Below are 17,702 nucleotides of genomic sequence, written 5' to 3' on the forward strand. Positions count from 1 at the left end.
GAGGCAGAGGCAGAGGCAGAGGCAGAGGCAGAGGCAGAGGCAGAGGCAGAGGCAGAGGCAAGCAATCTCTGAGTTCTAGGTCAGCCTGGTCTACAGAGCAAGTTCCAGGACAGGGCTACACAGAGAAACCTGTCTCAAATAATAACAACAACAACAGCTTGAATCTAGAAAACCCAGATTAAAATCCTGAATCTGAAGGTTTGCCTGGCACAACACCTCTGGTTCCAGCAGCAGCAGAAGGAAAAATAAAAATAAAAAATAAAAAAATCACATCTGATTGTCCCAGTTTTATGAGCCTGACTTGATTATAAGTTGCCCTAAAGTATAAATAATGGAAATACAATCTGCCATACACCAAATTTTAAAACATATCAATATTAAAAATTATAATACCATAGGCTATCACTGCATCCATGAAAGAATATCTTATTCAAAAGGAGATGAAACAGTTATGTCACTATTCTGAAGACTCTTAATTAAAAGAAGGAATCTTATCACCATGTAAATTAAGTCATCAAATCCAAATTTTAACAGATGAGACAAAATTAAGTTAAGCCTCCTTATAATGTCCCAGGACATTTCTCGAAGGGAATTAACGAAGTAGTAAGACCCATTTGCTCCTGCCTTGCTGGAAGAGGAACCACGCACTGTCACTGACCTGCAGTCCCAGCCACTAGCAGCATTAAAATGCCTGTGAAACAATCACTGCACCAGGATCCCTCCAATCGCCGGTGGAGAACCATTAAAACATCCTGCTGTGTCTACCATCTATGATGTTCACATGTTAACACTCAGTATAAATAATGAAACAAATTATGGGGGCGGGGGACCATGGTAGTGTTAACACTAACCACTAACATTAACAGAAAACACCACTAATGTATTAAGTGGTATCAGCAGGCTAGCACGCTTTTGCAATGACTTCAAATAAAGCATCCTTTGTCAACTCATGAAACAAATGTAAACATAATGTAAGTGTGCTTTAATCAGGAAGGCTGTAACTCCATATTTTGTAAAAAGCTACTTTGGACTCTCCATATTGACTGGCAAAACTGTAGAAATACACGTACTATATTACAGGCTTATGTGAATCAGGACTTTATTCTGAACTTAGAAAAGACAAAATATTATAAAATTGGCACTGTGATACTCCTTATCCTCAACTTCAAGACTATATTTGAAATGGACTCATTTTATAAGAAACTATTACAAATAATTACATCTTACAGATGATTCATGCAACCTTGAAAATAACATACAACCATAAGGGGGAAGGTTGCTTGTTTTTGTTATTAACTAGAAGAACTATAAGACCACTTTAGCAGGAGAAAAAAAAAATCATGAATGATAGCTCTATATATGAACATAAAGTTATAGGCTTTCATGTTCCCTTGAAAGCTTTTTAAAAGTTAACCTTAAAGCGAAATTCAGCGGTAAGTAAATTTCAACACATCAAAAACTGTCTACAATCTACAAATCAAAAACAGCAAGATCTGTAAGCCCCAAACGAAACAAAGTCCTTGCATCCCAAGGAAGACACTGCTGACTTTCCCACCTGTACCACACGGAAAACTTGCTGTTCCAAATCTACCCTGAATTCATTCACCAGGTCCACTGAAAAAACGTTCTCTTCTTTCTACTGCTCAAATGAGATGTCAGTCACCACAGTTTCTGACACTCTAAGGATAGAAACAAGCCAGGGAGCACTGAAAACTACTAAGACATTTTAGGGCTGAATAGAACAATTAATGCAAATGGAAAAATAGCAACCAGACAATCTATCACTTTTTTAGTCTTCTGACTTCAAAGTAGTTTTGTAACTACTAGTTATATACACTAGTAGTTTTATATACTACTATGAAGCAAGCGACTAGAAAACATCCATAAAATAATTTTTAAAAGCTTTCAGGGCTGGAGAGATGGCTCAGTGGTTAAGAGCACTGGAGGGCCTGGTTAAATTCCCATCACCCACAGAGAAACTCACAATGTCTGTAACTCCAGTTCCAGAGGATCCACTGCAGCAGGCATACATGTGGTGCACATAGCTGTGCATGCAGGCAAAATACCCAGACACATAAGTAAATAAATCTTTTTTTAAAAAAAAAAGCTTTTCGAATACACTACATAACCGTGTGGTACCCAGCACTCCAAGAGGCAGGTGGATCTCTGTGAATTCAAGGCCAGCCTGGTCTACAGAGTGAGTTCTAGGACAGCTAGGGCTACACAGAGAAACCCTGTCCAAAAAAATTAAAAAAAAAAAAAAAAATCAAAAAAAAAGGAAAAAAAAAAAAAAAAAATCCAAAGGAGTTGAGGGGGAACCAGCAGCCTTTATAAATCTACCACAAGTTTTAAGGCAGTGCGTGCCGGGATAAAAAAAAAAAAAAGGGAGAGGAAAAAGGAAGCAAATGAATATGTGACTTTAACTGCAAAATAATAACAGGATGTAACAAGAGTTCTGAATATCCAAAGTGGCCAATCAGAGCCTAAACACAGCTGAATTCCATCCCAGCCCCAGCACGTCCCTAACACAAGAATAAAACCCTTCTTATCTTGTTCAGCCATGTGTCGCCTGCCACAAACTGCAAAACAGAACAACGCCCAAAACCAGCTAGTCTGATTTCAACTGAGGACAGACAGACTCTGTAGTCAAAAGCACCACAATGAAAGAACTCCAACTCACACAGCTGGCCTGGTGGCTCTGCACACTCTGCAGAACAAAGCCATACCACATACAGTACTTCAAACTTGAAAGGGTCTCTGAAAAGCTGCATTGGCACTATTAATTTGCCAACAGTCCTAGAATCAGGAAAATAGATCTCCTATGTACTGGAATTACTGAGAAAAGATGTGCGGAGGAGAAGGGCTGAGATTCTACAGAAAGAACTTTGCTGAGGCACTCTGGCATAGAAGCATTACTAAACCAGTACTTCCAGATCTCACCTCAACATATATTCAAACCAGGAACTACTCTCTTAAAGAGAAAGGGCTGCTTTATATCTACGGAGTAGGTTTAGAAGAAAAAGTAGTGGTCACATAGTAATTCTCTTTATGAAGAAAAAAATTAAGCTGGGAGTTGGTGGCACAGACCTTTGATCCCAGCACTTCGGGGACAGAGGCAGGTGAATCTCTGAGTTTGAGGCTAACCTGTTCTACAGACAGGACAGCTAGGGCTACCAAGAGAAACCCTGGGAGGCAGGTAGGTATACACCTGACTTCACAAAATATGCATCCACTATTCTCACGTAACTATCTAAGAGCAAGAATCCAGCAGGAATTCTTCAACCTCCTCAACTCTAGAAGCTGAGGCAGGAGGACCACCATGAGTTATATATAGCCTGTGCCACAAGTACCATGCAGCCAGAGACACACCACAAGAACCTGTCTCAAAAAAAAAAAAAAAAAAAGGGCTAAAGAGATGGCTCAGCCGCTAAAGAGCACATGACTGCTCTTGCAGAGGGCTCAAGTTAGATATCTAGCACCCAGCGTAGGCAGCTCACAACCACCATGGAATCCCCAAGCCTCTTCCAGTCTCTGAGGACACCTGCATACCAGAACACACAGACATGAGCAACAGACATACAGGTTTTTAAAATTTATTTTTGTATTTTACTTCTGCATGTTTATTGTTCATATGCTGAATTAAGTTAGTAAAAAGACCCAAATCCAAGATACCAGAAAGGGAACAAAAGTCCGAGAAGCAAAGCTGAGGGACTTTTGTGTAGAAAGATTTTGTGTGGAATGATTTGGTGACTCTAAATTCTGTGTCTACGAATTAAACTCTGGAACATCTTAATGAAAACCAGGACTACATCAGTTTCTGCTAAGTCTGCTTATCTATAGGCTTAGCTGACAGACAAGAATTGAATGAACCTGTGAGTGATTTCTCAGAAGCAAAACACCATGAAAGAAGGAGCAGGATAGGAGACAGGAAGACATGTAACGACTATCTCTACATACATGTAAATTGTATAACCAGGAAAACTGAAAATGAAGTTCTGCCTAGCAAAGTATACAAAGGATAAAGATAAGCAGTTTAAATATTTAAGGGCATCTTTTAGGTGAACACTCATGTGACACTGGAAAGCATCAACAGGAAAAGGAAGTTCTGTCGCTGGAGGAGCTGTTATTGTATGATAATGGAATTTGGCTCCTTTAAAAATCAACAGATGAGCCTCACAATTGGGTGAGACTCCCTCATTAGGAAATTAAGCTGCCTTCGGCAGGAGCACTATAGTTGCTATAGCACTATAGTTGCTCCATAAGGTCTGCTTCAATTATGTCTGTTTGTTTGTTTGGGACAACAATTTGAAGGTTCGCTTAAAAGAAACAGCAAACTAAAATCTGGAAGTAAAATACAATGTCATAATTAAATTGAGAAATAAAATACGCTAAAGGAAACAACTTGCTTTCGCTGAAAAGTACTTGGAAGTCAGAGAACTACACTTGAGCCACACACTCTATACACACGAGGTGTAACACACAGGAGCCACCTGCCACGCTAAACCAGACCTACGATTTACATCTTTAAAGGCGAGGGTTTCTGGAAGGTGAAATGTAAAAAAAAAAAAAAAAAAAAAAAAAAAAAAAAAAAAGAATAATTAGAAGCAGGCCCCATGATTTTCCCTCATTTCCTTCAGCTCCTGGAAACTGTCCCCAGCAAAAGCCTGTGATTTACTGGTAATGTCAACATTCTGGAAAATTAGGTAATTAATAATTAAACAGTGTGCAGGTCAACACGTAACGAGAGATCAGATTCACAAATCATCATGCAGCAGAAAATTTAGTTCATAGACAAAAACTCCTAAAATTAAGAGTCTAGAACTACCACAGGACAGGAATCAACCTGACGGTGCCCCAAATACCCACCGACCTCAGGCTCTGCCCTTCACCCAAAATGACCTTCCCTCTCGTTCCAAAATGAATACACAATCCTAATGCACCCGTCAGAAAACCACAATCGTGGTTTTCCTTCATTTCCACTAAGGATATGGGGGAAAGTTTCTCTCCCAAAAAAAACTGCATTTCCAAATTCAATCAACCGGATAACTTGGCAGCAACCCTAGACTAATTGCACAGCTCCGAAACAAGCCTCTTTCCTATGCCTGTCAATTGCACTAGCTGAAGGCAAATTTGCAATCACCGACTCCCCTGCTGCGTGGGGCCGAATCCAGCCACCGAGAAACTTCATACCCACCTGTCCGTGATAGTAGACTGTGTGCCACTCATTGGGGCCCTTGGCGAGAGGTCTTCTTTTTATCCAACTTGCATTTTACAGTAACACCTCCACACCCCACCCCCAGTGCTCTGGGATCAGACCCAATGTCGGCAGGGACACAAAAGTCCAACTCAAAACTCCATTCAGTCATCTAGAACATCCAATTGCAAGGGGTCACGGAAAGGGGATGCGGGTTGGAGCAAAACAAGTTATCTCCTCGAACAAACCGAGCAAGTCGGCCACAGGCGAGTTCTAGAACTAGGGACGATCTTCAGCAAGGCACCGGGAGAAAACTTCGTCACAGAGGGAAGCCGCGAGCCGTGGGACGGGAACCCAGGTCCCCCCGGGGCTGGGGCAGGATCGGCTCCGGGACGGGCGTCGGCTCCTGTCCCGAGTCGTTGGGGCCCGGCCCTCGGGTCCCCGCTTTATCTGGGGCTGCCGGGCGCTCGTGGCCGCAGCCTCCGCCGCGTCTCGCGTCGTCCCGCGCCGGGCTCGCGCCGCCCCATGTCCCCGGGCCGAGGGCCCTGAGCTGCTCCGCGCCGCCCCCACCCGGCTCGGGTCGCCGCGCTGACAGGGACCCCGTCTCAGCGCCCGGGGCAGCTCCCCATCCCTCGGAGGACCCCGCGCTTCTTCCGCAGTGGCACGGCGGCTCCTCCCCGACGCTCTGGTAGGCGGCGGCTCCCGCGAGGAGCGGGAGGTCCCGGCCCGGCCCGGAAGCCCGGCCCCCGAGCAGCGGCGGCGGCGAAGGCTCCGAGCGCAGGGCCGCTCGTCGGGTCTCAGGGGCGCTCGCGGGCGCGCGCGCAGGGCGGAGGGGGCCGCCGGCGGGGACGGCCCTGGCGACCGCCGCGGGCGCGCGCGCGGGTTCCGGTTCCGGTTCTGTCTGCTCGGCCCGACGCGGCTGGAGCGCGCCGAGCCGTCCCCTCCCCCGCCGACTTTTTGGGCCCTTCTCCCTGGGACTTCGGGAAGCCGCTTCACCCGGGATCCCTCCGCTTTCCAGACTCTCCAAACTTGCGAGGATGCTTCCGCGCAGCGCTGTCGCGGCGGGTGGAGGGGAGCGAAGAAGTAGTTCTGCGGGGCGAAGCGGCCGGCTTCTTCCTCCGCGGCCAGCCGCTGCCCTCGTGGTCTTGGGATGCCCTCGAAGTGCAGTCCAGACTGTAGGGTCCACCCGGGACAACCGAGGAGTCATTCCACAGTCCCGAGGAGTTCCCGTCTAGAGGGTCTTCGGGAACTCCCCGCCCCTCTTGTGCTGGAAACTTTTATTCTTTAAGGGAATGTACTCGTTCCGGGTGTCAAATGCTTTTGAGGACGGCACGAGAGCCCGGGTCCACGTGCCCCGACAGTGTTAGGCAAACCCACGTACAAACAGGGTTGGGGTGGGCCACTCACCTGGGCACCTGCTGGCCTAGCACCGCAACGGGGACAGGGGACGGTGGCCAGAGCAGGCTGTGAAGAAAGGATCTGGGCCCACACTGGAGACAGGAGTTCTTGATACAAATATTGCTTTTAGGCTGTTTTCCCTTGGCAAAATGAACTGTATTATTTGCCAGATTGAGAAAGCATGGTGCTTTCCACGGCAAGTTAATAAGCTTGTTGTGAAAAGAGACGGGAGAAGAAATATATCTGTCCAGTAAACAGCATTAGGGATCCCTTTGAAGAGTTCCCAAATGTGGCTTTCCGGTTTCTTTTTCTATGGGGTGGAGGCATTCAGCTAACTATGTAGTTTTATGATTGAATAAATCTGTCCCTGAGGAAATGAGGTACCACGACACAATATAGTTCTCCAATTCTGCCCGCAAACATCAAGTGGCTATTTCTTTTATACAATTATCTTCAGATTTCTGAGCTTCAGTCCGTGTCTGCGGGAAGAGACTTCGGCCATTTTGTGGAAATCAAATCTAATAAACAGTGGGTGTGGAGAGGAAACAATTACCTCTTAATAATGCTGTTTCTAAGCCATTCCACAACACTTCGTGAAAGGATCATTATCCCTGAATAGATACCCAAGGTGACGTTAGAACAGGGTAAGAGGGCGGGGGAGATAAACAGAAGCCTGAAATGACTCTTGCTGGATTTTTTTTTTTTTTTTTAAGTTCAGGGCACAGCCAGCTAATTTTGTAATGTTTATTTTTGGAAAGAATAGAAGCAGATTCGAGTTCCAAGCCACTTTCCTAATGATCAGACCTGGACACGTTGCCATCTGCTGGTAAATCCCAACATGGCAATTCTATCCTGAAGACTCCACTTGTTTCTACCTATAGGTAGAAAGCAGTCCATAAACCTATATACAACAAACAAAATGCAAACCTCCTCCCCAAGCTTTCAAGTTTTCTTGTGTGTACTGTCCTCTCCCTTGTTCTAACAGTGTTACAATGTAAGTATCAAATGAATGGGGTCTGATGACTCATCAAATCATGAATTTTAAAAATATGTTCCCATCTTCCTTTCCAGGCCACCTCAGTGCTTAACTTAAGCTTCAGGAACGAAACAAACTGGGAACGTTTCCTAATTCACCTTCTCTTCCTTGCATACAAAACCTTTTGGCAAGCTGCTTCCAACATCTTTCCAAATTTAACAGACCCAAGGTTCTAGCTGTGAGCAAAGAAGGCATTTTGCTGTGGGAAAGCTTTCAGAAGATGGTCAGCAAGGGATTGAATAACCAGTGGCTATTCACCCCAGAACTACTGTTTCAATGGTGAAAATCTCTAATCACAAGGCAATGATTTTTTTTCATAGCCTGAGGAAAGGCTCATTACAACTGTTGGCTGTTCCACTGTTCTAAAGAGTCTACCTATGGAATGCCTTCAGCAGAGCCAAGCAAGCCAAGGCCTCTTCCGTAGGTCATACATAGCCCTTTACCCTTTACCTAGGCAGGTGGCACCAGTGACCCAATCATTGAACATGCAGTTTCCAGTGGGACTTCCTCTAGGTCACATTTGTCCTCTTCATCCAGCATTTCAGTGTGCTTTGTGGAGGCCCTGCGGTGTCCAGGGACTGTTCTAAGTATTAGAAATGCACTGTCTAGCTGGGTATAGTAGCTTACAACTATACTCCCAGCCTTTGGAAGGCTGAGGGAAAAGGATTACCATGAGTCCAGAGGCAGGCTACATAGTGAGTTTCAGGCCAGCCTGTGCTACAAAGTGAAGCCTTGTCTCAAAAGGGGGGTCGGGGGGGGGGGGGGGGAGTAGGCCAGTCACAGGAGTGAGGATATAGCTCAGTGTAGAGTGCTTGCCTGGCATGCCTGATGAACTGGGGAGGGAGGGAGCAACTGCTCAAACAGGTGGTAAAATCAGAATGCTAGTCTTCCTCTTTCGGCAAACTATTTTCTGAGTGCTAAAGAGCAGAGTCACCACTGAGTATGAATAGATGTCAACAGTTCTACAAGCCAAAGTTGTTTGTTTGTTTGTTTGTTTGTTTGTTTGTTTGTTTGTTTCTTGGCAAAAAACACAGCAAAGATACAAAGGCAGACTCTGGGTTTATAAAAGTTATTTTATTTTTATAAAATTTAGTACAAATCGTATTGAAATATAAATCCTTCTTGAGCAACATCAGCGATGATTACACAGTAATTCAAATGCAAGTAAGTATTCCCTTTTGTGTCTGGGGATGCATCACACACTAATCTGCCCTTCATTCACTTATGTTGTAAAAACAGGCAACCTCAACTTCTGAGTCATCTTCACCTTTGTCTCTAAGGGAAACTTCTTCGTACTTACTAGCTAGAATATCAAGACAAGCAGGAGTGAAGAATCCCTCCCCCTGTATCACTTGTTCAGGAGTCTTATTATCAAGAAAATAAATAAATAAATAACCCTACAGACATTCCCTTGAGTTTGCTTCAAACAAAGATCCACAATCCTTTAGTTCTGAGGATAAAGGGAGAAAACAGCCAGCATTAGATTAAGCCTGTTCACTTGTCTGGTCGGGAGCAGGTTGCATGGTGCCAAAATACAAAAGCCAGTTTTGTTTTGTTTTTCCTTTATGCTCGTGTGCCAAGCCACTCTTTTTGACTACGATTTTGCTGAAATCAGCATTCCCCAGTTTCCAATTCTACCCACAGTTTTGCTGGAAAGATTTGCTGGCAAATCTGAGACACAAATCATACAAAAAGGAGGCATGGTCCTACCTGTCCAAAAAAACAAAAACCCAACAGCCAAAAGCGATCCCTTTAATTATATAACAGTCACCTTAAAGGTCCCACTGCTAAAGTGCCTTTCCATTTGGAAGAATGTCTGGTTTCCAGCCTCTCCCTCATGGCTGGTATGATGGCTAATGCCATCATTTGGAAATTCACTCATTAGGTGAATGTAGCCAGTGACTATAGAAGATACTGACACTGCTTGCTGAACTGACTCAGCCTTGCATCTTCAGGGGCATCATTCCCTGGTTTACCCCCTGAATTAACCAATCACCATTGATCTAAATAACAGTAAAAATATCAAATACATAAACAAGTAATACTTTTTTTTTTCCATTAAAGCCCTACATCGGAGCCAGGCATGGTGGCACAGGATTGTAATCCTAGCACTGAGGAGGCTTAAGCAGGAGAATAGAGTTCAAGGCTAGACTGAACTATACAAGCAAGACCATATCTCAGGAGAGGGGGAAAAAGTGATAAAAAGGGAATGTATCTGAAACAAAGAAAAGAAAAGAATGAGGGGAGGAACGGAAGGAGTGAGGGAGATGAAGAAGGAAGAAAGGCAGGGAAGAAGGAAGGAAATAGCTTCATTACCCTGAGGCTAATACATATATTGAAATCTTTGGTTCTAGTTTGCAGTATGTACCAGGAGCTGAAACCTGAACTCCATCTCAAGTACAGTGGAATCCACATGGTAAATCCCCATGGAATTTAGCCATCGCCTCTCATGCCTAGCAGATTAATTCACAAAAGCCCTGAGAACTGGCATACTTTTCCTGGTAGGGCAGAACCCGTACAACAGGACCAAGTAAATCTAAATCTACCCAAACCTCGTTCATCTTGCATCCAAAGCACTAGCTGTACAGTTTTTGTGCACACAAGAGTTAACACAGCAATCCTGAACTGCTATCCTTGCAGAGGCCTGCTTGCAATGTTAGCCCTTGGCTGGCACCTAGGAACTTCAGCTTGGAGAGGGCTCCCACAGAAACTGTTAGGACTGCCTCACGGCTCCCAAACTGTTTCTGAAACAATATGGCTTACGCTGAATGCCTGCTTCGGGAAATCCTGAAATTTGCCTTGTGTTACTTAGAACGAGCTTACAGAACCTATTGACAGCAAAAGCTCTGGACACCATGTCTTTGATGACTTTGATGTGTGTTGTCATGAATCACTCCTGCATATCCAAGCAGGAGACTTTAGAAACTTATGCTTAGATTCCATGAGCTTTGACAAAGGTTCCTCTTCCCTTTGCTGAGTCGTCTCTGTTTCCTGTCATTGTCACAGATCAAAGCGGTGAGACTGAAGGCTAAGCCCTGAGTCGTCTTGATGAATCATGGAAACCAAGGATATCCTTGGGAACCTCTGACACAGTTAGTGTAGGGAGGCTCAGTGGGGAGTCCCTGCCATTGCTAGTTTCACTCCCATTCTTCTGTCCCTCTCTGCATAACAGATCCCATTCACAGATACTTGGATACCTAACGCATGTCCCCTCCGGAGAGTTCCTCCCTTTATAGCACATGGGGTGAACGTACTTAAAATGTCTCGTGGAAATCAGGAGTAAGTGTGGGGATGGAGTTATTTCCAAAAGAGCAAGAAACAGCACTAATTTGACTCAAGTCCTTTTCAAAAGCTGTCTGATTATCAGGCCTCCCATGAACACGGGGACCCCAAAACAGGTGACAATGGCTCTCACTATACAGTTTTACCCACTTGCCAGTCAGCACGGAGGCAATGTCAGTCACCACTGCGGATATGCAAATACCACTGCAGGAGTGAGTGTTTCAATACTGCATGTGCTTAGCTTGGAAACTGACTGAAGTGATGGGTTCATTTAGCCCTTTTTCAAAACCTAAGTGCACTATTAAGCTCACTTCTTCAGCACTATAAGCTCAGTTCTGTTTCTGACCCTGGCCCCACGGCCAGTTCAACCCAAGCCATTCACTGGGAGCAGGCCTTGGCTAGTGTGTTTTGAGATGCCCATTATGTCTTACTTGTCGCTCCTCATTCTGCCTGCTTCTCCATGCATGATACTTCTTGATGCTCTTCTTCCATGCAAAGCGCCAGATACTAACCATAAAGCACCAAGACACAGCGTACATCGCTACCCCCCCAACCTTCACAAACCACTTGGGTGTGGGTGAAACCATTTCACAGACGAGGAGATGAGCGCCTACGCCAATCCTCACACCAGTGAACAGAGCCACAAAGAGGAAGTCCACCACATCCCCAGTGAAACTGTGGTAGTGGCCTGTTTCACGGAGAAACCAGCGCAGCTGGAGCAGTGGGTTGGTGATCTCACTTCCAAAGAGAACTGCGTTGACCTCTGTGCCCGACTCCCCAAGCACTAAGGCCATGATGATTCCCAAGATGCTCAGTGTGTGATGAGCCAGCATCAGGGTCCCCTCAGACTGGAAATAGATGCACCAGGCCAAGTCGAAGATGAAGTAGCCCAAGGTAAGACACAGAACGTGAACTTGGAGGGGTGTGTTCGGAGAGCCTGAAACAGATCAAGACAGAAAAAGAAAACGTGGCTGGGAATTGGGCCACCTGCACAGGAATCCTCTGCCACTGTCTGCCTTCCTTCCCTTTCTTTCTTTCTTTCTTTCTTTCTTTCTTTCTTTCTTTCTTTCTTTCTTTCTTTCTTTTCATTTTTTGAGACAGGGTTTCTCTGTGTAGCCTTGGCTGTCCTGGACTCTCTTTGTAAACCAGGCTGGCCTCGAACTCATAGAGATCCACCTGCCTTTGCCTCCCTGACTGCTGAGATCACAGATGTGCACCACTGCGCCCAGCTGTCTTTCAAACCTTTCTGAACCACTAAAGAAGACAAAAGCAATGACAGACTCAAGCTTTTTAAAATGATGACGATAAAATAAAACCTAAAATCTAGCCTTATAACCTCAGCACTTGGGTGGTAGAAGGAAGATCAGGACAAGGCCAGCCTTTGCTACACAGGGAGTCAGGACCAGCCTGAGTTACATGAAAGCCTGTCTCAAAAAGACGAACAAACTTAACATCTAAAACTGTGGTCTTCCTTGGTTTGCTTCTGTTTTTGCTTTTTCAAGACAGGGTCTTCCTACTACTTGCTTTGCAGCGGAGGCTGGCCTGGAACTTTTAGCAATCTCCCTGGTTTAGCCTTCAAGACTGTGGATTACAGACAGAGGCTACAGAGTAAATTCAAGCCTGGGTAGACGAGTCTCAAAAGCATATCAGGAAAAACAATAAAACAGTAATAAAACCTCAAAGACTTCAATGAATGATTTCATTGTTCAACCACAATGGTCTTCCTAAGGAAGAAAATAACATAGTACTTTGTTGTTTCAATGAATATTCTAACTCTCCCCCCTTTTTAAAGAGCTACCGGTCTGTTTGCAGACCCTTGGGCCACTCTGTCATGCACGTCAGATTCATTTATTAACCTAAGGGGTTAGGTTATTGGAAACTGGCAGCTCAAACCCATCCTGAAAGTAGAATTCCCAAATTCAGAGCATCCTCTTATCCAAAAAACATGAGGCAAAAATACCTGATATATTCAAAATGGTTAAGAGTCTTCAATTGAAACACAAAACTTAGGCCAGGCTTGGTATGCGCACCTTTAATCCCAGCACTCAGGGAGGAAGAGGCAAGGCCATCACTGTGAGTTCAAGGCCAGCCTGGTCTACAAATCAATTTCATGACAGCCAAGGCTACACAGCTTGGGCTAAAAAAACAAGAACTTATCTTAAAAAAAAAAAAATCAACATCCAAGTTGTACGAGCCTTTAATCTTAGCTACTCAGAAGGCTGAAGCAGCGGAAGCATACATTTAAGGCCAGCTTTGACTACAGAATGAGCAGCCAGGCCAACATGGTCAGCTTACAAATAAACATGAAAGAGACCAGGGACACAATGCAATGATAAAACACTTGCCTAACATGTTCATAGCCCTAGAGTCAATCTCCAGAAATGCAAACAAACAAGAAAAGAAAAGAACCCCAGTAGCACAAAAGATTTATGAGCAAAAGAAGCAACAGGTGACATACCCAATATTAAAGTTGATAGTGAAGACTGCGACACAAATTATTAGGAAGGGAAATGTTCAATATTACACAAGTTAATTTTTTCAACTTCCCAAATCACAAACCCCTAAGGAAAAAAATCTCTAATGTCCCCTCTACCTACCTGGGTGGGTAAAAGGCCAAGGGCCATCAATGAAGCCAATATAAGCAGACAGGCCTATAGAGAGGACTCCATGGGTGAAGGTCACCAGCCGGCAGCTCCACTCATAGCTTCGGTGCTTATTCAGGCGGCAGAAAGATGCATAGAGTGAGAGCCAGCCACCCAGGCTGCACAGCACCTGCAGACACAGACCTAATGCCATCCTATGACAGAAGAGACCAAAACCAGGAAAACAAAGGATGTACCCTAAGAAAATAGCAGCAGTCATTTTGTGAACATGCCCAAATTGCTACTATCAAGGCCTTTACTGAAACTCTTCACTATATATGTACGTGAATGTGGCTGCTGTATTTATAAGTCTAAGCCCTCTAGAGATACGATGTTGGCAGCTGCTGAAAGCTGTGATCTGTAAACCAACAACTGCCCTCTGAATTACTACGCTAACTCCACAGTCAACTAATGCTGACCAGATATCAATAATAACCTTTCAGAGATTGCAGACTTTGGACAGTGATACACAGTAAATATTAGATACACATGTGCATCTAATAATATGCTCACACGTCATGAATCCCAGCACTAGCCAGGCAGCGTGTTATGTGCCTGTCATCGCAGCCACTCAGGAGGCTGAGTTAGGAGGATGTCCAGTTTCAAGTCAGTTTTGTCTGCATAGCAGGTTCAAGGCCAGCCTGGGCTATTTACAGAAGGCATGCCTTAAAACAGAATGAGAAAGGATTAGGGATATAGCTCAGTGGTAGGACACTTGCCTTTCATTTATGACACCTTGGGTTCAATCCCCAGGATCACACCACACACACAAAAGAGGGGAGTGAAGTCAGTTCATTTGGTAAACATGAGAACCTAAGTTCAAGCTCCAAAGCCATGTAAAAAGCCAAACATGGAGTGCTAGCCATGTCAGTGCCAGGCAGATGCAGACAGATGAATTCCTGTTGAGAAACCCTACCGCAAAAAGCAAGGTAGAGAGAGACTGAGGAATACCACCGTGTGTGTGTGTGTGTGTGTGTGTGTGTGCGTGCGCGCGCGCGCGCGCACGCACTCAAACACACACACAAAAACACTCTCACAAAAAAAAAAATAAACAAATAAAATACCGATTTGGTTTCTGCTAGAAGTCACATGACACCAGGCATTTTAATGTAGTTAAGCTGAAACTAAATTTGGCTGAGGTCTGGATTTGGGTCACAGGTTTATCAGTCAAAATCGAAACTTGAGGCAAATGTAAACAGAGAGCCAAACAGAGACTCCAGACATCTTGGAAAGTCTCCCAACTCTATTATTTATCAACAAGGAAGCAAAAGGATTTTTAAGTAAATGTTGAGATTCAAAAATATCCTTAAGGTATTATTCAGTTTAAAAGTAAAGCAAAGTAGCTGGTGAATGCCTATAATCCCAGCGCTGGGGCAGCAGAGGCAGGTGGCTGGCCTAGAGGAGGACTGGTCAACACAATGAGTTCCAGGCCTTGACAGGGCTACACAGTAAGGCCTTGTTTCAAAATGAATTTAGATAGATAGACAGACAGACAGACAGAAAGACAGACAGACAGAGAGACAGACAGATGATAGACAGATACAAGATAGAACAATGGTAAAGTCAGAAAACTTACATTTTTTAATTTTGCTGATACATTTAGACAGTAGTCAACACTGAATTGTTATATAGATAAGGAGACTCCAAAAAAAAAATTACATTGTTAATATGCATTAGCTCCTCTGTTGAAAATACAAACAAAAAAGAAAAAAAAGAAATCCCAAACATGTCAGCTACTCGTCTCATCTCTGCAGGAATTCTCCGCATGGCTGCCCTTCACCCTTTTCTGACAAATGCGGACCAACACCTCTCAATACTCGAGCCACTCCCAGGAATGCTATCCAGAGAGGGTTTGGGCAAAGGGCAAGTTTTGTTCAGCTTTCATGAGAAACCAGGTCCCCATTCAAGAAAACAGTAGGTGTACATCACAAACCTGTAAGTGGGGAAATCTCTTTAACCTGAAGAATGTGTTTAAACTAAAATTTGGGAACAGGAAAAGGTCGGAAAGAAAAAAAAAAAAAAAAGGTCAGTTCAGTTCTAATACACATTTTCTGAAACTTCTAGGCCAATCTTCAGAGTAAGGGAAGACATACAAAGTACCCAAGTGAAAAGCGCTGTCCCCCTTACTTCCTTTCAAAGGCCAGGGTCACTGGCCAGTAAGGCGGATCAGCTGATTGGGACTCGGCGATTAGTATTTTTAGAGTCCTCTTCTCTGAATCCTAATTCCCTGGCCCAAGAGAGGAAACAGTAGCCCATTTACAAACACTCCAGTAAAAAGCAGGCATTTGTAAACGGCAGACTCAGTTCTGTGACCTTGAGCCTGCGTGTCTGGTGTGGGGTCTGGGAGGTTCCCAGGCCCTTGCAGCTCAGTGCCCGGGCTCCCCTATCCCGGAGAGCAGCAGGGCTGGGCGGGCGCCTGGCTCCGGGCCTCAAGCGAGCTGCAGCCCGGGGCTCCGAGCCAGCAGCAAGGTCACATCCCGCAGTGGGGAAGTGGCCAAGACTTAGGCCACGCCCGGCTTCCAGCACGGATCGCCCCATCCCGGACCGTTATCTAGGCATCCTGCCGGGTGTCCAGGGCTTGGCGCAGAGAGGACCCGGTGCCCCGGGGCAGAGGAGCCCGCGCGCACCTGGCCGCCCGCCCGCCTCCTTTCCCGCCTGCGCCAAGGGCAGGCCGGTGCCCATCCCGCCGGCGTGCGTTGTTACCTGGACAAGCGCACCGGGAAGCCTCGGGCGCCCGGGCGCCCACAGCCCAGGGCCCGGATCGCGGCGACAGGAAGCTGTAGGGGGGGAGGGGGCGGGGGGAGACGAGGCTGTGACGGCGGAGGAGGAGGAGCCGGGGGTCTAGGGGCACCTGCTGGCTGGGAGGACAGACGGCAGAGTGGATGCTGGCTGGGTCAAACGGAGCAGGATGGAGTGTCCGTCTTTGGACAGGGAAGAGAAGGGAAGGACAGTCTGTTGCGCTTGTTTGTTGTCTGTTTAAATCTTAGTAGGGCTGTGGTTGTGGAGTGTCTGTCTGGCTTTTTAGCAGAACGTTTACCTATCGTGTGAGACCCTGGATTCAAACTTCAGTACTCTATCGCAGTAAATCCTGATCCACTCAGTGAGCCTCTTCACCAAGCATTTACTGAGCACCTACTAAGCACCCACAATACACAACAGGTGATGCAAGACTCTGTCTCTGGTCTCCTGCTTGACTCAGTGTGCTTGAGTACTGAAACAAGCACACTGAGTGCCAGAAAAATATTTAAACCTGGGAGTTGCGTTACTCTGTGTGTGTGTGTATGTGAAGTATGTATGTATGTATTTAGCATTGTTTCTAACTGAGTGTTAACATAAGGTTTAAAAGTAAAAGGTTGGAGCCGGGCATGGTGGCACATGCCTGTAATCCCAGCCCTTCGGAGGCTGAGGCAGGAGGGTTGTAACCTGGAGCCTAGCCTGCATACTTTGTCTCAAAATTAAAACACAATGGGGTTAGGGGTGGGGTCCAACTAGAATAATGGAGTAGGGAGGGGGGCTCTGGCTTGCCGATTGAGATTGAAAATGATGGGGTGCTAAGGAGCCAAGAAGTGAAGATCTCGTGTAGAAATTGTAAATGTTCTCATTTTGGTCCCTTATCATACTAACCCTTCAAAGGTAGAGATGGCAATGTTTTCACCTGTTTCCCTAGAACCTAGTATGGGACAGGTTTAATGAATATTTATCAACTGAGATAATAAAGGAGTAAATCAGTTGGTTTACATCTGTGATCCCAGCACTCAGGAGGTAGAGGCAGGAAGCAGGAACTCAATGTCATTCTCAGCAACACAGCGAATTCAAACCAGTTTGGTCTACAGGCAACATCTCTCAAAAGGAAGAGAAAGCAGAATCAATAGAAGACTCCATTAGAAGCAGCACAGCTGACTGTCCAAAGCCTGTTGGTCATCTGCACTACTTGGAAAGACATTTCAAAGCACCCATGTAAAGACTGTGTCTTAAAGGTTGTGATCTGATAGGTGTGGCGTGGGGCAGGAGTAAGTGTGTTTTAAAATCTGCCTGGGGTCATTCAGATGGTTAGTCACATTTAAGAGCCGCTGTGGCCAGAGAACCTCAGCTGTCTTGACGCCAGCTCCAGGTGTCTGGCCAAGCCATCTCCTTCAGTGGCTAAGAGGAA

At 45.4% G+C, this 17,702-nt stretch overlaps 2 protein-coding genes across 4 annotated transcripts in view; both read right to left on the minus strand.

The window, feature by feature from the left end:
- Arhgef12 (Rho guanine nucleotide exchange factor 12) overlaps positions 1 to 5,892 on the minus strand; it is a 131,350-nt gene extending 125,458 nt beyond the window's left edge. For all 3 annotated transcript variants that reach the window (XM_055621723.1, XM_055621724.1, XM_055621722.1), the window contains exon 1: positions 5,195 to 5,892. In XM_055621723.1, the coding sequence (XP_055477698.1) occupies positions 5,195 to 5,226 (32 nt within the window). In that variant the 5' untranslated portion in view covers positions 5,227 to 5,892. The remainder of the gene's footprint in view (positions 1 to 5,194) is intronic.
- A 2,795-nt stretch (positions 5,893 to 8,687) lies between these two features.
- Positions 8,688 to 16,311, minus strand: Tlcd5 (TLC domain containing 5). The gene is made up of 3 exons (XM_055622076.1): positions 16,256 to 16,311; positions 13,508 to 13,707; positions 8,688 to 11,847 (listed from the first exon to the last, which is right to left on the minus strand). Exons 2-3 carry the CDS (start codon positions 13,704 to 13,706, stop codon positions 11,309 to 11,311), a joined length of 738 nt encoding a protein of 245 aa, XP_055478051.1. The 5' UTR covers position 13,707; positions 16,256 to 16,311; the 3' UTR covers positions 8,688 to 11,308.
- Between the last annotated feature and the right edge of the window lie 1,391 nt (positions 16,312 to 17,702).

Source organism: Psammomys obesus, unplaced genomic scaffold (assembly GCF_907164565.1).
Source record: "Psammomys obesus unplaced genomic scaffold, mPsaObe1.curated_primary_1811, whole genome shotgun sequence".
In the NCBI taxonomy this organism is placed as follows: domain Eukaryota; kingdom Metazoa; phylum Chordata; class Mammalia; order Rodentia; family Muridae; genus Psammomys; species Psammomys obesus.